This window comes from Trematosphaeria pertusa, assembly GCF_010094035.1.
Source record: "Trematosphaeria pertusa strain CBS 122368 unplaced genomic scaffold BU26scaffold_18, whole genome shotgun sequence".
In the NCBI taxonomy this organism is placed as follows: Eukaryota; Fungi; Ascomycota; class Dothideomycetes; order Pleosporales; family Trematosphaeriaceae; genus Trematosphaeria; species Trematosphaeria pertusa.
The window spans coordinates 27,115-52,585 of record NW_022987229.1 but is presented as its reverse complement, the minus strand read 5'-3'; the positions used below and the strand labels follow the sequence as shown (position 1 = coordinate 52,585).

The following is a 25,471-nucleotide window of genomic DNA, read 5'->3' as shown; positions in this document are numbered from 1 at the left end:
CCACCCTGGGGTATAAAGTGTCCAAAAATCATCCTTGCCTCCACATCAACAACATCAAAGAAATGACTGGATGAAGAAAGCCCAACCGTATATGTACACAGGTAGAGATATGATAGCAATCGCCCGCTCAAATCGCTCAAGAACCGGAAAGGACAGGAAAAAGCCAGGGGTAATGATAAGAAGAGAGATGCCGTATCCTCGTAGAAAACATGGTTCGCCAATCTGAGTGTCTGGAAAATGTGAAGGTAAAACCCGCGCCGAAGCGCCTTAAGGGAATAGGAAAGTACTGGGTCGCCGTTCGAGCTTACATGCTGCCTGCGCCAGGGACGAGCATTTCGATGCACTTGGTCAGCAAGTTGCTCGCCTCGTGCAGGAGCTCCCACCTCGTCTTCTTGAACATGTCGCGCATGAGGATGAGAAGGCCAAGGCAGGCGTTCCGATCGGGCATCTTCGCAAGATCATCGGGCGCGCGAACACCGCCCACTCTTTGGAGGAAGCGGACCATATCCGTGACTTTGTCTTCGTACTTAGTCAACACGTAAGGTGACTTGACGGCTCCATCGAGTGCATAGCCGTACGACCATACTATAAGAGTGGCGAAATACAACACCCATGGTCGGTTGAGCAGGAAGTCGTCGCGAGCAGAGTAATTGAAGCCTGTTGAAGGCGAGCCATGTTCGTCTGGGAGCATGACGTTAGACAAGAAGCGGAGGGCATAGAAGGTTGCGTCTCGTGCCCTTGCCGTCGGTGCCCAGTGTTCCTTCATCCGTCGTTGAGCCCCGTTGTAGTCCTGAGGGGTGATCGACCTTCCAAGCAATCTGGTAGCGCCAGCGTAGATCTGGCAATCAACTATATCAACATGCATGGCCATATGGGCAAGGTGGTGGAGGACAGTGCGCGACTCAAAGACGTTCTCGTCGTCCATTCCGTTGGAGTAGCCGTACGCATTCGGTGCAGAGAGGTCGCTCGGTCGGGCAAGCGAGGTATCGAAATCCTGTTTCCAAAAGTCGAAAGCGCGCGTCAGTGAGCCTCGCCATTTATCACGTCCACCCAGTGCTTGAGATACTCCGAGTGAGCTAACTTGCAGGTCTCGCTGGTTCATATGCCAAGACACGCTTAGTAGTCCGGCCATTAGGATGGTCCGCCCAAAGGAGTTGGTCCTCACGGTTTGCCCATTCAATGTCTTCTTAAGACCGTCAAGGAAAGTCGTCTGCTTGATACCGTTGGCGTGCAAGCTTGCCTCGACCCGGCCGACTTCGGAGCTGCTTGTAGCGGACCAAAGCGCCTCATCGCAGGGCAGCGGTAGGCGCATCTCATGGGCGACCATGACTGCGCTGTGCCCGAACATGGTCGCGTGTATACTGTCCATGACGAATGCTGCAAAAGCGGCTCTTCTTGTTGCCTCGTTCGTGATCCAATGATTCCACCACTCATCTGGGGTATTCACAGGGCCATTAGGCTTGGCATCCTTGACGCTGGGCGGCGAGTCCATGGCGGACCTACCGATCAACGAGCTACCTCTCCGCATCAGCGTTAGAGTGGTGGCATGATGGATATGCGCTCGCTCGTGCAGCGGCCGCGTAGAGTACATCTTCTCGAACACTTCGAGGAGGAGCAGGGCCTGGAAGACCCACAACTTCGCCGGTGGACGAAAGTCTGCATCCATGAATATCTCCCAACGAAGATGCCAGGCAAGGAAATTGGAGAGCTGACTGCACGCTTGGGTGATTTCGTGTCCATGGCTCTTCTCCAAGCACGATGCGCCAAGGCACATGATGCACAACAAGAGAAGATCCGGACAAGATGTAGCGTTGAACGTCGGCTTGTGCAGAATTGGAAGCTGTGGGTGGAAGTGCACCCAATAAGAGCTGATGTAGGTCTGCATCATATGCAGACTCAGAACGTGATGGTCATCGTCCTTGTTGCCCTCCAGAATGTCTTCCTTTTGCTTCTTCACCGGCGCGTGGTCGGTCTCGTTGAAGCGGCCGATGATTAGGTCCAGCAGGTCTTTGCGCTTCTCCTCGGAAAGCACGGATTCGGGAAGGGTGGTGTCCAGGATACTGTTAACAGCCATCGGGTGCGCCGGAGGTGCCGGATTATTGAAATAACCTGCTACAGATGGATCGTAATTGAAATATGGCGCCTGAAGGCCGATTTGCGAGGATGCACCAGCTGCGGAACTCGTGCTCCCAGAGCCGGCGGGGTAGCCCATCGGTGACGCGCCCGGACCAAAGTTGGAGTCATTGAACAGCCACGCAGCAAAGTCATCAGCCATGGCAAACGGCGAGCGGCTGTAGCCTTCGCCGCCAAACATGGGAATGGCGTAGGAGGGTGTTTGATCCAGCATGGCTTCGGACACTCCGTTCATCCTTGTGTCAATCTGGGAGGTGGATTCTACACCATTCATGGGCGTTTGTCCAGAGGTGCCATTATAGTATTGATTCTCTTGATCCCTCGACACCGGGGTGCCTGATTGCTGAGGATATTCTGGTGGCGGCAAAGACGATAGGGGAGGGAAATTCTGCTGTGCCTGGTACCCACTGTTGGGATTGGCTTGATACGAAGCCGACGTCGCCGACGGCGGATAAGACTGCGACGGCGTCGCGGCAGAGTTGTATGGCGAGCTCGAACCGTACGACGACAGGTTCGAAGTCTGCGCGCGTAATTCCGGCCGCTGGAAATTATTTCCATTGCCCAGATGTGGGGAGCTATTGAGCGGCGGCCGTCCGCTTCCGAAGTTGCTGAGGCTGGAAGGGCGGGGTGGGGGTGCAAAGTTCCCAGCGCCCTGGGCCTGCATATCGTAAGGCGGCTGGGTCTCGCGATACGATTCGTCACTCCCTGCCCTATTCAGCGAATCTTGCCTGGCCATGTTGGATGCAGGCGAATGGAAATTTGGCGGCGATATTTGCGTTCCTGGGGTCGACGCATTTGGGACTGCGGACGCAGGGGACTGTAGCCCAAACGATCGCTGCGAGCCTCCTTGCTGTACCTGTGGCAAGTTAGCAGAGCGTCGGCAGTGGGATCTAGGGCTGCCTTTACGGGAGAGTCTTTCATGGGACCTAACTTGTTGGCCGTCCCGCTCTTGTTCGCCATGGCCGCAGTCACGATGGGATTGAGGTTCTGCATGAAGGTGTCCTTGCGCAGCAGCTGCGAGCCGCGCGCAGTATGTCTCTCCTTGTGCCGCGCACACAAGTCTTGTCGGACGAAGGATCGGTGGCAGTCTGGGAAGTCGCAGTGGTATATTTGCTTTGGGTTGTCTGCAGTGTTGTTGTTAGCGCTCGATCCGACCTCAGCGGTGACTGGAGTTGAGGTGCGGCCCGGCGACGGTCGAGTTGTGATCTGTGGTGGTGCAATGTGTGAGCGGCGCAGTGACTTACGGTTCAACTGGTGCCGGTAGAGATGCTCTGCTCGCGAGTAGCTCTTGCCGCAGCCCTCGTGCGGACACTCAAACTTCTTGTCCAGCCCCTTCCTGCTTCTCCTCCGCTTCCGCGAGGAGCCTGTGGCCTCGCCACCGTCGTTGCCCTCGCCATTGTGGTCTCCATCGGCCTCCTCGCGCTCGCGCCGGCGTCCTCTGTTGTCGTCGCGGTCGGGAGATGCGGGGGTGGGCGGCTCGACGGCGCCGCTGGTGGTGTCCATCTTCTGGGGGAACTCAGTCTGGATCTTGCCAAAGTCCGGCGCGTGCCCTGCATGCATTGACAGAATTTGAGCCGTCATCGCCGGTAGGCAGGGCGGGCGTTGGGTGCAGCAGCGGTGCGTGTCGCTAGGGAGAGTGCTAGGGCTGTGTTTGTGTCGCCGGGGTGGCGGGGGGTGCTCGCGTGTGAGGTTACGGCAAGTGAGGTTGGTGTTAGTCAAGACGGGCGGTTGAAGGCTCGGAGGTCGGCGCGCATGCTCAGCGTTCGAGATCACGGCTCAGGCTGGTTGCACGGCACCCCCCGTAAAGAACAGTGAGGCGACGGCGATCAAGCAGCGGCTGGGAGGGCACGAGTGGGACGATCACGGGACTAGTTTGAGGGATGCAGCCGCAGAAGTGTTGCTTGGGCGGAGGCGAGCTGCTGGCGACGGCGACGGCGACGACGACGACCGACGACGATGGTTTGGGCTGGTCTTGACGGGGCGGGCAGGGCGTGGAGGGGTGCGGATGGGATTACTGTAAATCGCTCGGAGTGCTCCGCTGCCAGATGACCTGCAGCAGGCGCGCGCTCACTGGCTGCGGAGGCGAGACTGGCGAGGAACGTGGAGCTGGCGGTCCGCTGGGGTCCGTCGGGACGCTCGAGGATGGACTGACGACTGGGCCAGATTGGGGCAGACGTGGGGAAGAGCGACAGAGGGCGTGCGGGCGGACGAGGATGGGGGTGGGAGCGGGCGTGGATATGAGAGAGGCCGGAGGCGGCGGGAAGACGCGCGAGAGGGAGCGTGCAGCGTCGGGCTCGGTGGAGCAGCAGGCGTGCGACGTGATCTCCCGCAGTTGCCGCGCCGATAAGATTTGTGCTTCGGGCTGAGAGCGACGGGCAAAATGCATGCCCTCTGCGCTCGCATTCGCAGCCAGCCGGCGCAAAAGAGGGGTCGGGTGGGCTGGAGGCTGCTGCGCCGGCGGGCCACCTGCCAAATGACGGCGCCCTGCCCGTCAGCAATAAACGTGCACCATACCTAGGCAAGAGGCATTCTGAGGGAGCTTCGAGGCGCGACGACGCGCTGCACGAGCAGACGCAAGCACTCCGAGCACCTGCAGCAGCCCTCTGGAAGTGTGGAGAAGCGACGCCTGAGGCTCGGCGTGGGGGGCCCGGCGCTGCGTGGGGGTCCGCCGCAGCACAATATCTTGCGTAAATAGTCCACCACCACTCCCAGGCGCTCGACGCGTATGGCTGGCGGGGCACAACGAGATACTGTATCACCAACCTGTGCCTGTCCTGCACAGGGCTGCAGCAACGTCCACTAACGCGCCCTCCCAATCTCTGCGCGCAAGGAGCCCGGGAAGCCTCGAACCACTCCCGCCGGCAGCGCCCTCACCAGTCTGCCATCGCCGTCTGCCCCAATAACAGTCATGCCCTCAGTGAGTCGCACTAGCGCGGCTAGAGCGTCACGTCCGGCCCCTAGCTGCCTAGGGCATTGATTCCCTAGCCTCCTCCTGCTTTCCTTCTCGTCCAAGTTATCTCCTCTTCCATTACTTCCGCTCGACTCCCATCACTAAATACCATCACCTCATCGCACGTGCCGCCCTCTATTCACGCCTCTCCATTGGCTCCGGCCCGCCTCTTTTGCTGGTCCTCAAGCCGCTTACGGCCCGTGCTACGCCCGGCGTCCCGCCTCTCCAATCACGCCCGCTTACCCCAGATCCAGGAGGGGGCACGCATCACGCGTTCGAGCAGGACAAGCCAAGGCCCTGTTATTGTGGCGCTCTGCATTCGTTGCAGGCATGCCGAACATGCAGCGGCCAATCGAGCGCCCGAGAAAGGTCACTTTTCTTTTCGCTATCCGAAGGCGGACCCAGTATGAAGCCTTCTTCCTGGATGACACGTCTGCTGGCGAAAGCCAAAACTGAAATCGAAGGATGATGAAAACTTTTACTGACCACCTGGGCACACGTAAGTGTAGGGGTAGCCTGTCGTACGCAGCGGTCAAAACAAACGCCCCAGATGCCACTCGCGTGTCTCGAGTCCACATGCCAAGCAGGCTTGCAACACGCAATTCACGCTCCTCGGCCCCTTAAACTGATCGCACAGCGCCTCTGTCCCGACCTCAAGGAGTCAAAATGTCCCCGGTCCAAGGTCTCGGGGGCGCAGTCTACGCCTCAGCTCGGCATCATCGCTCCCTGGCCCTGGCAGAGATCAAGATTGACCGCCGCTCACCAACTGTTGCTTTTTCGCTAGCGAATGCCATGTTTCATTTTTTCTTTTATTGCGCCGCAACCAGCTTCCGAGGAACGTCCCTCAGGATAGGCATTCGTAGGCGGCCGCTTGGATGCTAAGATAAATCGTGGCTCAGGTCGCCCTGCGATTGGGTGCCGCGCTGCAATTAGTAATCTGATGGACGCATAAGATCGTGCAAAAAGATATTCGCCTTTCCAGGAGCACGCGACCAGAAAATTAGAGACGCTTAGTGACGTGGGATATGCCCCAAGTACGGAGTACCTGCAGTCCTCTTTGGAATTGTCCTGTTTCGAAAGAGGGCTTTAGCGAAAGACCAGAAAGATGTTGAGTGCGGTCTGAGAGCCGCCAATATTACTCTTTTCGGCTGTGCCTGAAGGACAACAGACTGCATGGTATCTCGCATAATCCGAAACTCAACGCGCAGATAATGTCCGCCCAATGCTCCCCCCGGGCCTAAATATTAGAATTACTGCCTTTAACACTGTCCCATTAAGGTTACAAAGCTGCGTCTGTGCATGCAGCTACTCGCTTTCGGCGGACTTATCTGGATCTGCAGTAGCCTCGTCCTTCTCCGCCTTCTCCGGATCGGCCGGGCCTGATTTCTCCTCCGCCTCTGGCTCGACTTCCTCCGCGGTCTTCTCGTCAGGAACCGCTACTTCTGCAGTAGCGCTCTCCGCGGCTGCGTCGGCCTCTTTGCCGTCTTTCTCGGGCTCAGAATGGTCCTCGCTAGCACTTTGCTTTTCAGGTTCGCCAGCATCTTGGGAGGCTTCGGCAGCCGCAGGCTCGGCTTCGTCTGTAGATTCGGCTTCTTCGCTTATCTTCGGCTCCTCTGGTGGTGAGGTATCTTCGGCAGGGGTATCTGAGATCTCAGATGCCAGGTCCATGTGAGAAGCAGGGGTAGGAGGTTCTTCCTTGGCTGAATCCTCCTCCTGCGCCTCTTCTTCATTCTCCTCCACGACTGTGGAGACAGACGTGGCACCTACGGACGGTGAGTGCCGATGTCGTTTCGTGGTCCCGGCTGTCGACAGAGTATGGTCACCCCCTTCGATCACCGTGGAGTTATCCGACTCTAGCGGCCCGGGCCCAGATGGTTCCCGCTTAAGGATCAAGGGCGGGGGCATGGGCGCCGTGGCCGTGGACGGCTCTGCGCCTTCCGCTTCCGGTGGAATGGTATAATTGTCTTCAGGTATCAGGCCATACACATCGCATACGGTCTTAAACAAGATATACAATCCCGTGCGTCCTTCTACTTTCCAGAACATTTCGCGGTGCTGGAACCAGGCATGTGCGAATATTCTATACACGCGCCTGAAGATGTTGGTCAAGTTCCGTATCTGCTGGTGCTGTGTCGACTGGTCGGTGCCCATAGCTAGCCTCGACGGGAAGTTCTTCGGCGACGTCAAGGTATTCGCCGCCCAGTCCAACGTGTGGCAGCAGTAGTCAATGGCACAGCAAGACTTAGGCGGATCGTGGACGGCGCAGAGGTACTGCCATTCGGACGCGCGCATCTCCGGGCAGGTTATGGAAGAGCACGGCGGGTTGTCGGAAAATAGGGCGATGATGATGGAGTTGACCTTCTGCGTGAGGAAACGGCACAGCTCGTAAAGCCATAGCGTCTTGTCGATGTTCTCCGGTGGTTGCGCGAGCTTATGTGCCATCTCTCTGTCCACCGGTATTGTGCTGTTCGAGCCGAGGGGATGTGTGAGGAAGTTGTGAAGGGCTTTCAGATGCTCCGTCAATTGGAATGCTGAGTCTACCTGTCCGCTGGTTAGCATTGAGCCTTTCGGTCCCAAGCCTTCGTTGAGCTCGCGCAGGCGGCCTACCTCGGACAAGTCCACCAGCGGTGGGCCTTCAGCCATATCCTCCGCTTTTGTGCCAGGCCGTATCCTTCGCGATGCACCGTGGTCCAGGCTGCTGAACAGCTTCTGCTGCTCTTCCGACCCTGCGATAGGCGACTTAGGACCAAGCTGGTCTTCTGCGATCGGCGGGGGGCTGGGAAGCCGAGGAGAGCTCGATGGGGATACGGCGGATGCCATTGCAAGTCAAGCGAGCGGAGGGAGAGCGCCGTGCTTTGGCGGGGGTGGGGGACGTTGTTTGTTGTTCGATGTCGTTGCGAACCTAAGCTCTCGAATCCGCAGTTGAAGGGTACGCTAGTCCGAATACGGAATGGTGGATTTCAACACCAGGCTTTCTTCTTGTGGGTGGCCAACCATTCCGTCACTCTCAGCGCAGTCCCACATGTAACAGTGTGCCAAAATTCTCCTCCATAAGTAAGTCCCGCAGTACATTCTAATGCCCTTCGTTGCGCACGTTCCCTTTTCATCAACGTCCCAAGAGCCAGCAAAGCGGAATACCGAAGCGGAGCGTCGGAATCGGACCTCTGCCCGTACCTATATCCACCCTTGGCCCCTGGCTACAGTCTTGTTTCTGATAGCATTTTTCACGAAGCACCCTCTTCCCTCCACTTTAGCGTTCATCGACTCATCTCTAACCCTTCTACAGCCTGGGTCTGCTCACCTGCGCGCACAGTTGTTCCACCAGGATTACCCTGCAACGGCTCAACACTTGATTCGCATTCATTATGGATGCCGATTCCTCAGATGACGAAATTCCCAGTCTTATGCAACCAGAAGCAAATGTCAAAGTCGTTGCCGACCAAGATGACGAAATACCGGACCTTGTTCCTTCCGCGGACAGCGCACCGCTCAGTAAAGTGCCGATTACAATTGTGACTGGGTACCTAGGTGCTGGCAAGACGACGTTACTCAACTATATTCTCACAGAACAGCACGGAAAGAAGATAGCAGTAATCTTAAACGAGTTCGGCGATTGTAAGTTTATTTCCTGCGACGTTTACGTGTGTAATACTACCCCCGGACAAATTCTAGAAGACTGACTGTCGTGCAAAGCAATCGATATCGAAAAACAGCTTACAGTATCCGACGAAAACTCCACAGAAGCAAAACCAATACCCTTTGTCCCGTTGGCGAACGGCTGCATATGCTGCTCCGTCAAGGATGTCGGAGTCGCCGCTATCGAAAACTTGATGGAGCAGCGTGGCAAGTTTGACTACATCCTGCTCGAAACCACCGGCCTCGCAGACCCCGGAAATATCGCCCCGCTTTTCTGGCTGGATGACGGTCTAGGGAGCAGTATCTTCCTCGATGGCATAGTCACGCTCGTTGATGCTAAAAATCTGCTCAAAAGCTTGGACCAAGGCTATGGCGACGAACCCGAGAAACTCGAGGGGAGGAGACATGAACATGGCAATGAACATGGACACGACGAGCACGGCCCGCTCCTAACAACTGCACACTTGCAAATCAGCCATGCTGACGTCGTCTTGATAAACAAAGCGGACCTTGTCTCGGAAGATGAACTGAGACAGGTCACACAACGAGTACAGTCTATCAATGGCTTGGCCAAGATCAAGACTACAACAAGGAGCCAAGTCCCCGAATTAGAAGGCCTCATCCTGGATCTCCACGCTTACAATGAAGTCACCGACGCTGATTTGCAGTTCGCGGGCAAGGGACACAGCCATCTTGACCCAGTGAGTTAGCGAGCCTTATATGGATCTACCCAAACTTACTTCTTCGCCAGACTATCTCTACAAGCACTATCGTCTTCCCTGCTATAAACAATGACCAAGTGGAGCATTTCGATAGATTCCTCCGCACAATATTATGGGAAGATGCACTGCCTGACGGCAAACCACACGCCAAGTTCGAGATCCATAGGCTGAAAGGCCGCATACCTGTCAGAGACAGCAACGTCCTCCTGGTACAAGGCGTAAGGAATATCTACGACATGAATGAGGGCAAAGCAGCAGGCGAGTCAGACGCCGAAGCGAAGCTGGTCCTCATCGGAAGAGGTGTGGATCAGGAAGCTTTTCAAGAAAGCATCACAGTTACCCTAGGCTTCTGACGCTTGCAGCATGGCATTTCGATGTATTTCAATTAAAAATTATCACTCATCAAACAACTCAGACTACCGCCGTCTTTTCGGTCGCATCCGTCAAACCCTACTCGTCTCTTTCTCAGTCTCCAGATGCACAGCCTGTGCGTTGCTCTTATTGCTCTTCTTTACACTCCTCGTGCTCAACGCGCTTGCAATCGCGCAGACTCCAAATGCGATGGCGACTAGGTAGACGACCTTGAATGCACCAACATACGAAGTCTTGACTGCCAGCATTGCCGCCTGGATTGTCTCCGGGTTAATACCCGGAACTTTCGCGTACGCCGCAGGAGTATTCAGCGCAGTGGCCTTGAGGAGCGAGGTGAGCGATCCAGAGAATCCGGTATCGGCCGTCATGCGCTGCAGCGTTGGACCAATTTTCGACGCATATCGGGAAGTGTAAATCGAAACGTAAATGCTGGTTGCAACAGCACCTCCGATCAGTCTGAAGGTCGAAATCAAGCCCACCGCAACACCGATGTCGTTTTGATCGTCCAGGCCCAGACTAACCATACCGAAGCTCAACGGACTTGGTGGCAAGTTACAGGCCGAGACGATAATGACCGTAGCGATTGCTTGCGCTTTGTCGTTGATACCGATACTAGCCATGGATCCGATGAGCGCTGTTTGAGCCGTGATAAAGCCAACAAGCTGCCAGCGTTCGTGGCCGATCCATGGCATGACGGTGAGACAGTACCACCCTGCCACGATTGTACCGAAAGAAACCATGTTCGCGTACACGCCCCGGATTATGGTGTCGTTTGAATTCAGGAAGAGGAGGGTTGATTGGCGGGGCCAGAGCACGTTCATGCTGTAGTACAGCATCCCGGCGACGAAGCAGACGATAAGTAGCGCGGTGAAGTCTCGCCATTTCTTAAATAGCCTTGGCGGGAGGATCGGGTATTTGAGGTTGGCGTAAACTTCCCAGAAGGCGAGGGCGACGAAGCAGACGAAGGCTATAACGATCGGAGCAATGACGTGAGCGCTGGACCAGGGGTACGATACGCCTCCCTAACGAATTGTTAGCTGCCAAATCTTCAAATATAAGACCGTATTACCCAATTAAGCCCCAGGAGCAACAACAAACATCCAGCAGTGAACAGCCAGAGCCCGACATGATCCAGCTCTTTCACCAATTCCCATTTGCCTTTCCCATCGTCCTCATGCTTCGTTTCAAAGGTCGGAGGCCGATAAAACACCCACAGCATCACCGCCGTCGCCCCCTCCATCGCAAAGCAAAACCAATAGCAAGCCCTCCACCCAATCCCCGTATACTTCACAAACGCATACCCAATCAGCGGCCCAAAACTACTAACATGGTTCGCGAAAATCATCACTCCCAGCGTCGCAAACCGGTATCGATTCGGCACAAGCTCCTGCGCACACGCAAAACACATCTCTTGGAAGCCGCCGCCGAAGCCGAAGAGCACGCCAGCCGCGATCATCTGGGGGATGGATTGGCCAGTTGCGCCGACGAGGGCCCCGATTGCGGCGGATATAGCGCCTGTGAGCAGGAACCAGCGGCGGCCAAAGATGTCGGCGAGACGGCCCCCAACAGTCACGATGATAGCAGCACCCAGGTTCCAGCATACGGTAATCCAGGGGTATCTGGGGTCGGGACCGAGGTCGGCGTTTATGTAGGCCAGGATGGCGGCGGGCATGATGAGCGTGAAGAGGTAGGATTCGTACATCATTATGAGAGACTGGTATTGCGTTAGCGTGTTGGAGGCGAACATGTCGACGTAGAAAATGGCATACGAGAATGGCCATCTTCGTCTTGAAGGAGATCTTGGGTCGTGGCTCGTCTGTGGAGTCGGTGCTGCTGCCATGGTCGAGCGTCTTCTCGACGGCATCGACTTCTTGGATGTTCGTCTTTTCCTCGTTGAGGGCAGACATGTTGACGTTACGTCGGGCGAAACGAGCAACGCGTAAGGAAAGGGAGGAAGAAGGCAGAGATAAGAGATGAGGGGAAGAAATCCTTTCCTGCAGCTCGACAATCAGGGACACCGAACCAACCTCGCGGATCCTCTCTCCATCAAATACTCGGCGTCTTCGGGAATCCCATCGTCTATTTCCGGGTCTCTACCGAAAATTCCTAGGTTGGTGGCGCCGCTTGCGAGTCGTTCGCGAGAAACGACCCCGGGAAGGGACCAAACAAGCCCCGCCCAGCTCCACCATCCCCGGAACCTGCGGAGAGCATCACACCGTGAGCGGTTAGCGGCCGAATAGCGTTCGTGGGGTTGACAAGATGGCGCACAAAAGCGGGGTGGAAAAGTGATCCCGAGGGAGTGGGATGATTCATTAGCGAGGCGCGGGGAGAGCCGGATCTACTAGCTGCAGACAAAGGCCGACTGAAAAGGGTTCACTACTACTAGGAAACACGACAATTCTACTGTTCCAGCCCGTCATAATTGCATTTCATCGGGCGGAGAGGCGGGCCAGCGCTTAAAGCCAGTGAGCTATCTAAGGTCTGGCAAGCCTATCAATATCCAGCCGAACTGGACACAACGACCAAAGCACGTGCAAAGGTATCTCGCCTAAAACCAACCCTCAGGGAAGTTGGAAAACTGTCGCGTCACAATGAACGTCGAAGCCTATTGTAACGCCCCCTTTGGTCCGATTAAGCCTGGGCGCTGACCGCAACACTACCTTCAGGAGCCTTCGACTTCTTTTCCTCCTCTCCGCGGAGCTTGTCCTGCAGGGCCTTGAAATTCCTGGTCATCGCGTTCCTCGTGAACTCCTCGCCCGTAACCAGCGGGTACTTCTTCAACGGCCCCTGGATTCTCGCGTCCTTGCACGGCTGGTTGAAGTACGCAATGCTGTAGCGCTCACCATAGTAATCACCAGGTTCGCATGGTGCCTTGACACGGTGGAATGTCGACTTGAAGCGGTCGTCGGACCAAGACATGAGCAGATCACCTACATTGCAGACTACAGAACATATCAGCAACAGTCACGCTAATGACGCAGGATGCACAACTTACCAATGGCGTTCTTCTCAGCATCAGGCTCCACTTTAGTCCACGCATCGCCATACCCAAACGAGGTCGAGACCTCACGCCCCGGGCAGATCTCCAGCCCCGACTGCCCGGCCTTCTGGAACAACAGGGTAAGGAAGTCCCAGTCCGCATGTGCGCCAGCCCGGTGGAACACTTCGCCCGTCGGATTCGGCATCTGCGGCGTCTCAAAGTAGTGCAGCAGTCTGCAGACCGTCTGCGACTCGGGCCGGCTGACATCGTGCGCTTTGATGAAGTAGTCGTCGGCGAAGTTTAGGCCGCGGGCGAAGCACATCATGAGTTTCTCGCTAACGGTTTGGGCTTGGTGCATGAAGAAGAGGGCTTCTCGTTGGAAGCCTGGGAGTGCTGAGTCATCGAGCCATCGGCCTTAGTGTTGTTGTTAGCTATCTAGGTATGACGATGACAATATGTGATGGACGAGTGGGTACATACCGTTCATAGCCTCGCCAAACTGCATCTGATAAGACTCCTTGCGATCGACCGCGCCAGTAGACGGTCGGATCTGAGAGTTCTTCTCCCACCCAGCGTTATGCTGTGGGGAGAAGGGAACGTAAGCCTTCACATTGTCTGGCTGGTTGAAGAAGCGCGCCGATTGGTCGAAGATATTGTCGACAGACGAGCGTGGAATGCCATGGTCGACTACGCAGAAGAAGCCGACATTTTCGGCCGCGTCGACGAGTTCTTTGGTGATTTCGTCGATGCGGGCGTCGAAGTCGCGCAGGGAGATGGTGGGGACTGGGCGGTCGACGTACTTGGTGGGTGCCATGGCGAGTGCTTCTAGTTGTTGCTGGGTATAGGCCATCGTGGGGGAGAAGGTGGTTGTTCTTATACCTCGGTGGCCGCTGCGGTAGGTGTCTTCGACTTTTCTCTGATGAAGCAGGAGGCTTGACGCTCCCATCGAGGTTGCCATGCTCATCGCATGTCGACCTGAAGGCGGCCGAGGTGAGCGGCCGAGCATAAGCTGCATATGGTTGCGGATCGCAAGCCGAAGGAGGGGTTTGATATGGGGTAGCCTCTGATTGGCAGATAGGCGAGCGTGCACGGTGCACAGGGGAAAGCCGACCTCCGAGCGGATTTCAGACGGCGAACTGCGGCCGCAACACCGCCAACTCCGCCTTCTCAACCTCCACCTCGAATGTGTACCCGCCATGGATGATGATGGTTCTGGTACACTCAGGGGCCAGCGTGCCCGGCTCACGTGCACCGAGTGTCATCGTCGCAAAATGTACGTACCTAAACTTTACCCGCCGAGGGCCTTCAGGAGCAGCGTTCCCAGCCAGTAAGTGCTAAAACCTTTGCAGCAAATGCGATAAGAACATTCCTTGCGGCACTTGCATCAAAAGGTAAGGACGGATCAATCATCTAGGACATTACCACTGAGTTCAGGCAGAGGAATGGGCGATTTGTGCGGTCGCGAAGAGAATGCAGTGGCGACAGCTACACCGGCGCGCCTGCCTAGCGAATCAGCGGCTACGAATGACGCCGTCCAGACGCTGCTGCGTCGTGTAACGCAGCTCGAAGCCAGGCTACAGCAGAACCATCATTCCAGTTTGAATCAGACCCCTGAACGCACTCGAGATCGCTCGGGCCGACCAGTAACTCCCGCAGATAGAACAGTGGAAGAAACCGGCTCCCCTGCGGACGTAAATGACGGCGATGCAGCTACTGTGCTTGAGTTCTTAGCCTGGGGCCGCAGGAAGGATGTCGACTTTGCGAACGCTCCCGAACATGAAAGCGGCCCCAGGCGACATAACTTTGGCCAGGAAGACAGTGCGCCTGCCACCAACATCCTCACAGGGAGCACTAGAGGAGTGCAGCTAGACATGTACGTAGATTGCGGTACACACTCCAGCAAGTCAACCTTCAACAGCGGAGAGCTCCTCCCGAGGGCCTTCAGCAGGTAAAGCTAACACATGCTGAAGTGCAAACTATCCTCCCCTTCATCTCAGACATCTGCTAAGTATACCGCCGCGTTCGCAGGTTAGAGGCGCTGCTCCCGAGCAGAGATCACATCACCCTCCTGGTTGAGTACCACAGCAATTCTCTCCTCTGGTATCATGGATCATACTCTTCCAAAATTTTCTCAAATGATCTCAACACGTTCTTTTCTGAACACGGAGGAGATATTTGGCATGAAGAGCTCAACCTCCAATGGTTAGCACTGCTCTTTGCTATCATGACCGGGAGCATGACTTGCGCGTCTCGAGCTACATATCGCGCATGGGGCTTCTCCAATTCAGAAAAACCGACTTTATCCCTTCGATGGTATGAGGCGACGATTACATGCCTGAATATGGCTAGGTACATCGAGGTTCACACTATCTACTCCGTACAAGCGATTGCGACTTTGACCATCTCCGCTCACATCTTGGGCTATTCGAATAGCCAGTCGGTTCTCCTCGCCTCAGCAGGGCGGATAGCACAAAGCTTGGGCTTACACAGGCTCGGATCCGAGCCAGTATCAACACCTCCTGCCCAGCTTCGCAAGCGCGAAGCCGGTAGGCGCGTTTTCACCCAACTATGTACTCAAGACTGGTTCAGTATTCCTTTTTCGGAATCCTATGCGCTCAATCCTAGTTTCATCCGCACAGCCAAACCGCTGAACTGCAACGACGATGACATGAAAGTCCAGCCTCAGTCGACACCCACCCAGGCGAGCTACTGCAACTACCTCTACGATATTGCGGCCCTCATGCCGCAGTTGCTCGATGCCATGGCCCATTGCAACACCTTGCTCACCAAGTATGAGCAGGTGTTGAAGTACGACGACAAGATGCGGAAGCTTGCGACGGCATACATGCCGACCTTCTTGTTGGCGAATGCCCCTGTCGCTGCTGAGTGGCCGATATATGTGAGCTGGGCACGCCGGTCGTTGACGATATGTGCCGGTAGGTATGCTGGCGGTAGTTTGCAGTACGTACCCATGCTGACTCTAAGCCAGCACACAAAATTATCATGATGTGAGTGTCATTTAAAGAGCAACTGTTCTAAATCTAATATCCACTAGACATCGCAAGTTTGTCGGGCTGTCTTTCACCAACACAGCATTCTCGTTCACTCGCCGCACTTGTCTTGCCGCTTCCAAGACAATCCTTAAGGAGGCATTTGCGGCGATCGACGAAAACGGACCGGTTTTGTGGATAGACCAAGCCTTCTCAGTGGCAGCCGGTATCATATTGAGTCTGGATGCTTTCCACAGGACACACGGCGAGAAAGAGTTCGAAGAGCATAAGCAACTTGTCGCAGACACTATTGAGTATTTGAGAGAATTCGAGCACAGTAAGATCGCATTGCGCGGCGTCAAGTTACTGTCGTTCCTGCAGCAGGAGCTCGACAGTTCCGGACCTATCGAATCAAGAAAGAGATCCCGCCCTGCCGAAGTGATCGGCTCTTCGCAACCGAGAAAAAGGGTGCGGGCCTTCAATGTCCAGACGTTCATCAGGGATGTCTCCGAGAATCTCTGCGTCACTACGCCTGCTGCAAGATTGGATACTGAGCAGTCCAGTGATACCGTCGATAGCGCATGGGATGCATTCATGGACCTTCTTCCGCCACAAACCGGATTTGATGGACAGTTCTTGGCCGACATATTTTCGCAGACCGTTTCAACTGAGTTAAATCATGTATATTTTACCGACATGTGATTGCGAGCGCCCACACTACTTCTCTTTCGAATTCCTGCTACAGACTCTTTGGCTCTCCGGATGATATCCTCTTCGTCGATATGCATCAACATCCTATCGTCCACAAGAACGCGACCGTCAACTAGAACAGTGTCGATCCTCACTCTTGAGCTATGTATGAGCACAGTGACTGGGTCCATTCCTCCTATAGCCGCCTCAGCCACATCCCAAGGAGCAGAATACACGCCTTTTGGAGCTACGACGACCACGTCCGCCTTTTTACCGACCTCCAGACTACCGATCTCTTCCTCTAGGCCGAGCGCACGAGCCCCGTTGATGGTCGCAAATTCGAGGACTTGATATGCGCTAAGCACACCAGCGTCTTGCCGCACGCCGCAATGTAGAATAGACGCCATGTGCATCTCGCGGAACATGTCGTATGTGTTGTTGCATGGCGCGCCGTCCGTCCCCAGAGCCACGTTTACCCCCGCTGCAAGCATATCTGGTATAGGGGATACGCCGGAGCCAAGCTTGAGATTACTGGTCGGGTTATGCGATACAGTACTCTTGCTTTCCCGCAAGATATCGAAATCACCGGCGCCGGGGTCTGGATGCACGACATGCGCGAAAACACTCTTTGCGCCAGTCAATTTGGTATCCCTGCAGAACTGTAGCGGACTGCTTTGATAGTACTCGCGGTATATGGAGAGGTCTTTTGGGGCTTCTGCGCAGTGCATCGTGACACCAACATCGTACTTCCTCGCGGCTTCTCCGATTGCGGCATGAGCGGAGATGGGGGAGCCTCTAGGCGTGCCGGCAGCAAACCAAAGATGGAGTCGGTCGTTCATGGAGCCGTTGTGCTTTGCGTGAGCAGAGAGCGCGGAAGAGAGCGACATGGACGCGACATCCCGGTCCCTAGCATCCTTCAGGTTCAAATCCGCATTCGTCTCGGCTGCCTTGATCAGTTTACCCTGCCTCCTATCAGCAAAAGTCTCACCAAGATGGTAGGTGGCAGCTTACGAGACAAGCTCGGATGCCTGTTTCCTCAACAGCTCTGACGACGTTATCAAGTCCGCTCCGGTGAGTAAGCATGGCCTCCAAGAAGCAGGTCGTCCCCGTCTTCAACATCTCCGCGATCGTGAGCATAGCCGCCACGTATCCGTCTTCTTCGGCGTAGTTCGCTTCCAGAGGCCATATCGCATCGCAGAGCCAACTATGAAGGGGCAGATCTTCGGCGAGTCCTCGAAGAAGCGATTGCGCTAGGTGAGCGTGGGTGTTGACAAGCCCTGGGATGATGATCTTGTTCGCACAGTCGACGATTTCGATGCTTTGCTCCGCTGCCTGGATCCAGGGAAGGATATCGGCGGTCTTCCCAATTGCGGCGATGCGGCAGTCTTTCACGAATAGAGCACCGTCAAGAATCACTTCTCGCTCCTTGTTCACGGTCACGATAACCGCGTGTACGAAGAGGCGCGCACTTGCGTTGCATGGCCGATCCTCTGGCATCCTGGAAGCGTGGGATACTCTCGAGTGCTGTGCAAGTGAGATGGAGAAGCGCTTTGTTTGTCTATTGCATTTCAGGATAACTAAGAAATTTAGTAAGTTGGACCCTCGGCCGCTGCCGAAAGTTCCTATCTGAAGTTCCAGCCCACGACCTGCCGTAGAATCATCCCTGCGCGGCCGAGATCCGCGAAGCGATGGCTTTATCGCTCGCCGCCGATTGGTCAACGACCATCCCATAAGTAAGTTGAGGAACTCTGTATCTATCTGATTTTACTCAGGGTGCAGTGCGGGAACGGCCTATCTTCAGTAATTCGTTTCAAGTCCACCGTATATAGACCGGATGGGCTGACACGGCCTGTACTCCAAGTTATTCCCCTTTCCAGGCGCCTGGTTGCCGGAGCTTGTCGCTCCACTTAGATTCGTATCAATGTCCGCCAAAGCTATGGAGCCAACCCCGAAATCGGCTGAGACTGTCGCCTGCGCACCTTCGCTTAGCCAAGGCACGGTCACCAGTAAATGGCAAGAGACGGTTGCCGAACTGAAGTACACATTCTTGACCAAGGATGGGTGGATTGGGGACTACGTAAGTTACCCGGCATCGAACGACGGCCAGCAGGAAGAGCTAACTCACCAGGACTACCTATATCTTATCACCCCTAACATATGGCCTTTGAACAAGAAATACAAAGACTACAAGGCGCCGTTCTACGGTCTGAACGACAGAACCCCAGTCCTCCTCACCCTGTTGCTTGGCCTGCAGCATGCCCTGACTATGATCGGTTCCATTGTCTCGCCGCCTCTCGCCATTGCTTCTGGAGCATTCAACTTCGACTCGGCCGTGACGGAGTATCTCGTATCGACTGCGTTTATCGCAACCGGCATCGCGACGGCGCTTCAAGTCACACGCCTCCATATCATGAAAACGCCGTTCTTCGTCGGTACGGGCTTGCTTTCCGTTGTTGGTCCAACCTTCGACATCTTGCCCATCGTTTTCAACTACGCTGCCCTTCGATATAACACCGGTTCTTGTCCGGTTCTTGATGACGGCACCCAGGGCCCTTGCCCGGATGCATGGGGCGCGTGCTTAGGCACCATGCTCTGCTGCGTCTGGATCCAGATCGCAATGGCCTTTGTCCCACCCAAGATGCTGAACAAAGTGTTTCCCAAGCTCATTACCGGGAGCTTGCTTACCCTCGTCGGTATCTACCTGGTCGGAAACGGGCTGCAGAACTGGGGTGGAAGCTCGAACTGTCATGGCGGAGAAGGTTTCTACGCGCTTTGCCCAGACGTTTCTGCGCCGAAGCCGCTTGCATGGGGTCATCCGAAGCTGATCGGTCTTGGTTTCAGCGTTTTCGCTACCATCATCCTTGTGGAAGCCATCGGGGCGCCGCTTATGCGCTCAGCCTCGGTCATTATCGGTCTCGCCGTGGGATGCATCATCTCTGGCGCCACGGGGTACTGGTCAACAGAGCAGCTTCAACAAGCACCCGCCGGCACATTTCTCTGGGTACATACGTTCAACCTATCGGTTGATGGCGCTCTTGTGCTGCCGATGATCATCATGTTTGCCTGCCAGGCCGTGAGCTGTATCCCGGACATCCTCGCCACAGCTGAGCTTTCCGACGTCCCCATAGAGGGCACAGAGTTCAATAGCCGGATCCAAGGTGGCATTCTCTGCGACGGGCTGGGCAGCTTCTTCAGCGCACTGGCAACCGGTCCGCCCATGGTTTCACAGGCCGGGAACAACGGCGTCATTGTGCTCACGGGTTGCGCATCTCGTCGCGCAGGCTGGGCAGCAAGTGGCTTCCTCGTACTCATGGGCATAATCGCGAAACTCGGCGCTGTATTCGCCTCCATGCCACCTTCCGTCCTCGGTGGCATGCAAGTCTTCCTCTACAGCACCATCGCCGTGGCCGGTATCCGCGTGCTGGCACTCATCGCCTGGACGCGTCGCGATCGCTTCATTCTGGCCGTCGCGCTGGGCATCGGATTTATGGACATTTGCCAGCCGGATTGGTTTGCCAGCATTCTAGATTACAGTGGGCCCAATGTGAATCTTGTAGGCTTTGAACAGGGGATCAATCTTGCGGTCGAGACGCCGTTTGTTATTGCGGCGATTGTGGGCGTGTTCTTGAATGCGGTGTTGCCGCGGGATAGGGGCGAGATGCCGAGAGTGAATATGGGGTATGGTGATGAGCATAAGCATCCTGGTCTGGGACAGTAGCGGTGAGGGGCGTTAGTCAGCCAGTGCGTCTTATGAGTACACAGTATTTAAGCTGGGCGTCCGCTCTCGTGGAATGCTTTTACATCCAATCCACCGCCAAGAAATTCCATCTCTGGAATTGAGGGCAGAGCCGCTGCATGGGCTCCGCCCTTCTTTAGTTCTAACATACGCTTGACATGACCGATACTTTTCCGAGTTCGTCGAGCCCAAGCTTTGAAGTTCAATATGCACGAAAATGGTCGAAATCTCCCACATATGCCTTAGAGAAACTGCTCGGGAACCGTTCATCCTACGCATATGATATGGGAATATCGCGCGGAACGACAAAACAATGTGCTACCCCCATTCATGACTAGATTTGGGATTACCGACATCTACTCTCACCGCTAGGAATGTGGATTCGCTGAGAGAGGCCATCGTCCTGCCTTCCGCTGCCCCCACCTCACTGGTCGGAGACTCGAAAGGCTAATCTGTCAAGCCATGGTTTCTGGGATGATAATGGAATACTTGGTGGAAAATAGTCTTCGTCTCGTTACTTATCTCCATGTTTCATGTACCTTCCTTCTCGCGCGCAATGGACGATCCAGACCGTGGATGAAAGCTGCCGGCATGCATAGTTATGCTACTTCCTTTGTGGTGTCCAAATGCGCATTCGCTGCCGGGCTTATGCCAGATGGAGGAGAGGAAAGGTCGCCCTCTAGATATGCCATGGATCAGAAGTCGAACGATTCCGACAACATGGCCGCGCCGCTCCAGGCATAGGGTCGATATTCGGACTAAAATTCCCACACTGGTTCCCCTTATGACTTCTGTCGGCCGCGCAATGGGACATGGGCCTTCTCCGCGCTTCCGCTCGTCGCTACTTTCAAAATAGCATCAGCTATTTTCGGCATGATCGCTCTTTTCTACAGGAGATTGAAACGCGCTTGTGATGGCTTAGGAACCTCTGGCTTCTAGGTTACTTACCTCTGCCTTCATTGGGCCTTAGAGCCCGTCTCCTTTGCTGTACAGAAAAGCAAGTACGAACCGCCAATGTAGTGACCACGCCGCTGGGAAGACGAGTGGATGTGGATGAATCCAGGGGCCATAACAACGAAATTCGCTGGCCTATGACTTCCTTGGAGGTCGAGCGCGCCATAAATGGGAGCTTAGACTACGATAATCTCTTTAAATGTCTGGAGGCAGAGAGGCCGCACTACGGTAACGCTCCCCCCTGTATTAGGGGGAAAGTTAAGGCCCCTATTTAGGTAACTTTTCTAGGCCTATTAGAAGTATAGGCTCTATTTTCTAGGTAGCTAAAAGAGTAAGTAAAAAGCCTTAGAGTAGAGAGCTTGAAGAAATAGAGAAGCTCTATAATATAAGTAAATTATAACCTTTTAGAAGCTCTCTATATAAGAAAATAGGTAACTTACCTCTAAATATACCTAGTATAGAATACTGGCGTAAAGATATATCTACTACGCTAGATTTCTCTAAGCCAGAGAAGTCAGAATTCCTAGCGCTATGGGTTTACGCGTCCGCTCACTCGGTTCCAAAGCGACAGCCTACGACTATAGTGGGGAAGCCACGTCTGGATCTCCCTTGAAATAGAAGGACGTGTTATGGGCGAAAAAATTGTGGCTGGGCGTCCTTGTGGAGTCCTTGGGCGCCCCGCTTCTCGCCCCGCTTCTCAAACGTTGCAGAGATGTGCTGATGGGAAAAAGTGGCTGGATCTCAAATCTAGCGTCTAGCCACCTAATGTCCCGTAAAACTTGCGGATGAGGCTGAATGGAGGAAGGCCTTCGGCGTCGAAGGGGCGGAGGGCTTGCAGATGATGGGCTCGGGGCTCCCAGCTGATGTCGAATTTTCAAACGACGCACAACAAACCTTTTCAAACGGACGCGTCTGCGAAGAATGGGGACGAGACCGGAATCCCACTGGCTGATGATATTTCTCTCCTTGCACCGATCAACCGTTCTGCAGCAAGTAAAGAACATCCTGAGACATAACATCAACCACCAACACCCTCTCCATGATGCTCACCATCATACCCACCACCACCCCCTATCCCCTATCTCAACAACTTATCCACCTCCGCACCAACATCCCAAAACCCAAACTCCGCCCTACCCCCTGCTGTCCCCGGACCCCCCAAGCCCTCGTCGCCAAACGGCTCGAGCACCATATAAACGCCCTCGCCAACCTGCACGGGAGCCACCACGCTCGTCCCCGCACCCACCTCCGCGTCTGCCGGCCTGCCCACCAAGCCCAAAAACTCGGCGCTATCCCACGTCGCATCCCTACTCCTGAACACGCTAATGCCAACATTATCTTCCGCGACAAGCAAGACGGTACCGTTGTAGCGGGGCGGGAGATAAATGGCATCGGAAGCGCTGAACGAGTGGTTACCCGAAGTGATAGGGACAGGATACGGCAAGCCTTTCTCCGCGCGCATATCGAAGCGCCATATCCTGCCACTCGCGTCGCCCTGGGCGAGGAGCAGCCAGTCGAGGGCGGCGATACCGCCGATGCCCTTCTCCGTCTGCACGATGTTCTCGGGGAGATACCACGGCGTGACGGTTTTCCCGTCTTTGCTAACCTTATGGAGAGTGCCGGGCCAGGTTCCGACGACGAAGGCGTTGCCGTCGGGGTCTTGCTCTACGTCTTGGAAGCCGCCGTAGCGGCCCTGGCTCGTTTCCGTGAGGTTGAGCTTGTAGAGGAGAGATTTGGTGGCCGGGTCGAGTTTGAGAAGCCAGTTCGTGCCGGAGATGTCTTTCCCTTCGGAGGGGAAGGCGTTTGCGGCGTCGGCGATGATGGACACGAGGCAGGTCTTGCGGTCGACGCCGACGGCTCCCATGTGGAACGCTGAGTTGTGGCTGATGCCTTCGAACTCGACAATCTCATGCTTTTTGGTGTAGGGGTCGTAGATGCCGAGCGAGGCGTTCCAGAGCTGGCTACGGGGCTGTCAGCGTTGAAGTGACTTAAGGTAAGTTGGGAGGAGAGCATACCCAACATAGAGCTTGCAGGAGTTGAAGTCGAAGTCTGCGTTCTCGGGATAAAGTTGGTACTGCTTGATTGTAAAGTTGCCACTAAAGGGGGCGCATTTGGATTGACGGGGTTGAGGGAGGGCGGATGCAGCGCTCGTCAGCGCTGCTGCTGTGAGGACTGTTGCAGGGAGACGCATGTTGCTCAGTCAGGCTTAAGGAAAGCTGCTTCTAAACCGACGGAGTGATCGAGCCTTGCCATCTCCACAGTTCCACCTTTTTATCTTCCACTCCGCCTGCTCATTCTTTCGACAGGGCGTAAACTGCGCGTGTTAGCGAAGTGGTTGCTTTCATCCGACAATTGCATCCAAACAAACCCAACTAAACAGAAATTGAACATCGACCTGGGTTGTCTAGACGAACTCAGTCCTGTATGCTTGCTGAGTCCCCATACATGAAGGCGTTCTTGACCAATTACTGCAGGGCGTAATCTGCTTGGCAGGGCGTAGAAATCTGGTAAATGGAAAGTACGAACCCCTGGTGCTCCCAAGGTTATCTCATACCAGCTGCTTACCGGGGAAAAGAGGTAATCTTTACCCGCTCCAGGGATGCGGTAACCCCTACCCACGGGAAAGTGGGTTCTTAGAGAGGGTGCTCTGCTGATTTTGGAGAGTCGATAGGATCGAGAGAAAATGTGAGTACCACTGAGAGCCGATTTACAGCCAGCATCAAGCCCATATTACGTTAGAAATCAGCATAACGCCACTTTTATCGACGCGGTGTTCGAAACCCGGACGCTCTTTTGTGAATCTGTAGACTACCATCCAGGTCCAACCAGGGTTTAGCACTAGTCGAGACATGACGGTCGGAAGGGTTCTATGTGCGAGGACTCGCATCCCGAAGTCTGAATCGACGCAATATATTCTGTCCTACGCCAATGGATCGTGTCCCCGATGTGAGACACGGAATTTCGTATGCGCAGCTTACCGGATAATTCGTGATTTCCACACATGCTGATAGTCCCTGGTTCAAACATCGGATTATCCCCGCCGCAGAAATGCAATAGCCACTAAGCGATGGCAGTGGCCAAGATCTGAAGGTTAAAGGATAGCTGGGGGGGGGGTAACACTAGGAGAGGGAAGCGATCGAAGTATTTGAAGTAATTTATGCTAGGGATATCGAAGAGTCGTAGGACTCACAGCGCTATTACCTTTCCCAAACGCCTGAACCAGCCGCCGCGCGTACAGACATGTTCGCGAACCGGTAGGTGGAGAGTGCATCGCAACCGGCTCATACGCCTTCACCTTTGTGCGCCTGTGAAAACATCGCTTATAGTTCAGGCTTCGTGCCGTCCGCCCAGTTTGGCTCCTTGCCAATCTCCCGCCACATCACCAGGCGCTCCCGGAGAAGCTTGTCAGCCCATCCTCTTACCACCTCGAATTGAATCCTATGAGACACCCACGTGAACTCCCCGAGGTCCGTCTCTCCCCACTGGGATCGCTCATATTCGACCATTTGCAAGATCAACTCCACCTTGTCGATATCATGGACGAACTGGCTGTCCAGCGTCTTGCTGTCCTCATATTCTTGCCAGAGCTCCCGGAGTTGCTGACCATTGAGGCCGCCGTTGTACCGGCCAAGTAGGTTGTTGCAGATGTAGTCCATGGTGTCTGACTCGCGCCTGCTCTTTTCCTCCTTAGACACGTCGTCTACGGGCGTGATGTCCCCGACTAGTGCCTCAGCCATGTCATGGATCAATGCCATCCGGCAGCATCTTATGAAGTCGATCTTCGAAGTGACTGCTTCAGGGGCCATCATTGTGAGGATGCTCATGCGGTACATGTGGTCGGCGATGGACTCGGCATGCTCGAGCCCGAAGCGGCGCCAGCCTGCGCGTTTTGTCGTCTTCAGGCGCTCGAGAAGATGGAAGAACGGGATGGGCGAGGTGGTGGCTTCGGCATAACGGAGATTGAACTCGTGCAGGGCTAGATGGAGTCAACGAGAGGAATGCAGGCAAGCGAGACGAAAGGAAGGTGCCGCATACGGACAACGCTCCATGCTTACAACATACCGCTGCGCACCGTCCACTGAGGGCCTTGTATGTCTTTCTTGTTCAGTTCGCCTGCATGAGGGTCCGCAAAGCCGTTGGTCTGAGTGCTTTCGTCAATCCCGTTGTGGCTCGGGTCGGACTTGGCGCTGTTGCTGGTGCCAGTGCCGTTGAGGCGGTGCGCGTGCTCGCCGCCCGTCGCGGCCGTCTGAGGCACAGTCATTGCGATTGCGATTGCGATGACTGCTGCAGTGCGGGAGGGGGCGGACT

General features: G+C 55.2%; 10 protein-coding genes across 10 annotated transcripts; 3 read left to right on the top strand and 7 right to left on the bottom strand.

Annotated features, from left to right (window-relative positions):
* Positions 1-304: 304 nt before the first annotated feature.
* BU26DRAFT_570275 (uncharacterized protein) lies at positions 305-3,714 on the bottom strand (the record flags this gene model as incomplete). Its single annotated transcript, XM_033833988.1, has 3 exons — positions 305-2,989; positions 3,040-3,257; positions 3,378-3,714. 3 exons carry the CDS (start codon positions 3,712-3,714, stop codon positions 305-307), a joined length of 3,240 nt encoding a protein of 1,079 aa, XP_033677843.1.
* Positions 3,715-6,388: 2,674 nt separating this feature from the next.
* BU26DRAFT_437542 (Mob1/phocein) lies at positions 6,389-7,903 on the bottom strand (the record flags this gene model as incomplete). Its single annotated transcript, XM_033824243.1, has 2 exons — positions 6,389-7,624; positions 7,691-7,903. The coding sequence occupies 2 exons, from the start codon at positions 7,901-7,903 to the stop codon at positions 6,389-6,391; spliced, it is 1,449 nt and encodes a 482-aa protein (XP_033677842.1).
* Positions 7,904-8,100: 197 nt separating this feature from the next.
* On the top strand, positions 8,101-9,837 carry BU26DRAFT_523839 (cobW-domain-containing protein). Its single transcript, XM_033830149.1, has 4 exons — positions 8,101-8,137; positions 8,370-8,698; positions 8,777-9,420; positions 9,471-9,837. Exons 2-4 carry the CDS (start codon positions 8,449-8,451, stop codon positions 9,792-9,794), a joined length of 1,218 nt encoding a protein of 405 aa, XP_033677841.1. The 5' UTR covers positions 8,101-8,137; positions 8,370-8,448; the 3' UTR covers positions 9,795-9,837.
* Positions 9,838-12,069, bottom strand: BU26DRAFT_543588 (MFS general substrate transporter). The gene is made up of 3 exons (XM_033831703.1): positions 11,583-12,069; positions 10,883-11,527; positions 9,838-10,835 (listed from the first exon to the last, which is right to left on the bottom strand). The coding sequence occupies exons 1-3, from the start codon at positions 11,718-11,720 to the stop codon at positions 9,885-9,887; spliced, it is 1,734 nt and encodes a 577-aa protein (XP_033677840.1). The 5' UTR covers positions 11,721-12,069; the 3' UTR covers positions 9,838-9,884.
* Positions 12,070-12,183: 114 nt separating this feature from the next.
* Positions 12,184-13,803, bottom strand: BU26DRAFT_523837 (Clavaminate synthase-like protein). The gene is made up of 3 exons (XM_033830148.1): positions 13,274-13,803; positions 12,809-13,207; positions 12,184-12,755 (listed from the first exon to the last, which is right to left on the bottom strand). The coding sequence occupies exons 1-3, from the start codon at positions 13,641-13,643 to the stop codon at positions 12,445-12,447; spliced, it is 1,080 nt and encodes a 359-aa protein (XP_033677839.1). The 5' UTR covers positions 13,644-13,803; the 3' UTR covers positions 12,184-12,444.
* A 186-nt stretch (positions 13,804-13,989) lies between these two features.
* BU26DRAFT_570270 (uncharacterized protein) lies at positions 13,990-16,485 on the top strand (the record flags this gene model as incomplete). Its single annotated transcript, XM_033833987.1, has 6 exons — positions 13,990-14,066; positions 14,143-14,184; positions 14,232-14,666; positions 14,822-15,729; positions 15,783-15,801; positions 15,849-16,485. 6 exons carry the CDS (start codon positions 13,990-13,992, stop codon positions 16,483-16,485), a joined length of 2,118 nt encoding a protein of 705 aa, XP_033677838.1.
* A 14-nt stretch (positions 16,486-16,499) lies between these two features.
* BU26DRAFT_410056 (5-methylthioadenosine/S-adenosylhomocysteine deaminase n1) lies at positions 16,500-17,934 on the bottom strand (the record flags this gene model as incomplete). Its single annotated transcript, XM_033822922.1, has 2 exons — positions 16,500-17,435; positions 17,485-17,934. Coding segments are annotated over 2 exons (1,386 nt in total), but the record flags the coding sequence as incomplete, so codon positions are not given.
* Positions 17,935-18,207: 273 nt separating this feature from the next.
* BU26DRAFT_119569 (purine permease) lies at positions 18,208-20,215 on the top strand. The gene is made up of 2 exons (XM_033819500.1): positions 18,208-18,550; positions 18,602-20,215. Exons 1-2 carry the CDS (start codon positions 18,395-18,397, stop codon positions 20,189-20,191), a joined length of 1,746 nt encoding a protein of 581 aa, XP_033677836.1. The 5' UTR covers positions 18,208-18,394; the 3' UTR covers positions 20,192-20,215.
* A 1,837-nt stretch (positions 20,216-22,052) lies between these two features.
* Positions 22,053-23,363, bottom strand: BU26DRAFT_581798 (uncharacterized protein). Its single transcript, XM_033834508.1, has 2 exons — positions 23,179-23,363; positions 22,053-23,124 (listed from the first exon to the last, which is right to left on the bottom strand). Exons 1-2 carry the CDS (start codon positions 23,352-23,354, stop codon positions 22,242-22,244), a joined length of 1,059 nt encoding a protein of 352 aa, XP_033677835.1. The 5' UTR covers positions 23,355-23,363; the 3' UTR covers positions 22,053-22,241.
* A 936-nt stretch (positions 23,364-24,299) lies between these two features.
* BU26DRAFT_523834 (uncharacterized protein) lies at positions 24,300-25,357 on the bottom strand. Its single transcript, XM_033830147.1, has 3 exons — positions 25,229-25,357; positions 25,199-25,202; positions 24,300-25,139 (listed from the first exon to the last, which is right to left on the bottom strand). The coding sequence occupies exon 3, from the start codon at positions 24,994-24,996 to the stop codon at positions 24,484-24,486; it is 513 nt and encodes a 170-aa protein (XP_033677834.1). The 5' UTR covers positions 24,997-25,139; positions 25,199-25,202; positions 25,229-25,357; the 3' UTR covers positions 24,300-24,483.
* Between the last annotated feature and the right edge of the window lie 114 nt (positions 25,358-25,471).

What these genes read in the sequence shown, in the direction of transcription:
- BU26DRAFT_523839 (XM_033830149.1), top strand. Translation starts at nt 8,449, where the DNA reads ATGGATGCCGATTCCTCAGATGACGAAATTCCCAGTCTTATGCAACCA. An exon ending in CTTAAACGAGTTCGGCGATT is followed by an intron (nt 8,699 to 8,776) that starts GTAAGTTTATTT and finishes TGTCGTGCAAAG; the next exon opens with CAATCGATATCGAAAAACAG. An exon ending in GACACAGCCATCTTGACCCA is followed by an intron (nt 9,421 to 9,470) that starts GTGAGTTAGCGA and finishes CTTCTTCGCCAG; the next exon opens with ACTATCTCTACAAGCACTAT.
- BU26DRAFT_543588 (XM_033831703.1), bottom strand. Translation starts at nt 11,720, where the DNA reads ATGTCTGCCCTCAACGAGGAAAAGACGAACATCCAAGAAGTCGATGCC. An exon ending in AGACGAAGATGGCCATTCTC is followed by an intron (nt 11,528 to 11,582) that starts GTATGCCATTTT and finishes ACGCAATACCAG; the next exon opens with TCTCTCATAATGATGTACGA. An exon ending in TGCTCCTGGGGCTTAATTGG is followed by an intron (nt 10,836 to 10,882) that starts GTAATACGGTCT and finishes ACAATTCGTTAG; the next exon opens with GGAGGCGTATCGTACCCCTG.
- BU26DRAFT_523837 (XM_033830148.1), bottom strand. Translation starts at nt 13,643, where the DNA reads ATGGCCTATACCCAGCAACAACTAGAAGCACTCGCCATGGCACCCACC. An exon ending in GTTTGGCGAGGCTATGAACG is followed by an intron (nt 13,208 to 13,273) that starts GTATGTACCCAC and finishes AACAACACTAAG; the next exon opens with GCCGATGGCTCGATGACTCA. An exon ending in TGCTGAGAAGAACGCCATTG is followed by an intron (nt 12,756 to 12,808) that starts GTAAGTTGTGCA and finishes TATGTTCTGTAG; the next exon opens with TCTGCAATGTAGGTGATCTG.
- BU26DRAFT_119569 (XM_033819500.1), top strand. Translation starts at nt 18,395, where the DNA reads ATGTCCGCCAAAGCTATGGAGCCAACCCCGAAATCGGCTGAGACTGTC. An exon ending in ATGGGTGGATTGGGGACTAC is followed by an intron (nt 18,551 to 18,601) that starts GTAAGTTACCCG and finishes CTAACTCACCAG; the next exon opens with GACTACCTATATCTTATCAC.
- BU26DRAFT_581798 (XM_033834508.1), bottom strand. Translation starts at nt 23,354, where the DNA reads ATGCGTCTCCCTGCAACAGTCCTCACAGCAGCAGCGCTGACGAGCGCT. An exon ending in TCCTGCAAGCTCTATGTTGG is followed by an intron (nt 23,125 to 23,178) that starts GTATGCTCTCCT and finishes ACAGCCCCGTAG; the next exon opens with CCAGCTCTGGAACGCCTCGC.
- BU26DRAFT_523834 (XM_033830147.1), bottom strand. Translation starts at nt 24,996, where the DNA reads ATGTACCGCATGAGCATCCTCACAATGATGGCCCCTGAAGCAGTCACT.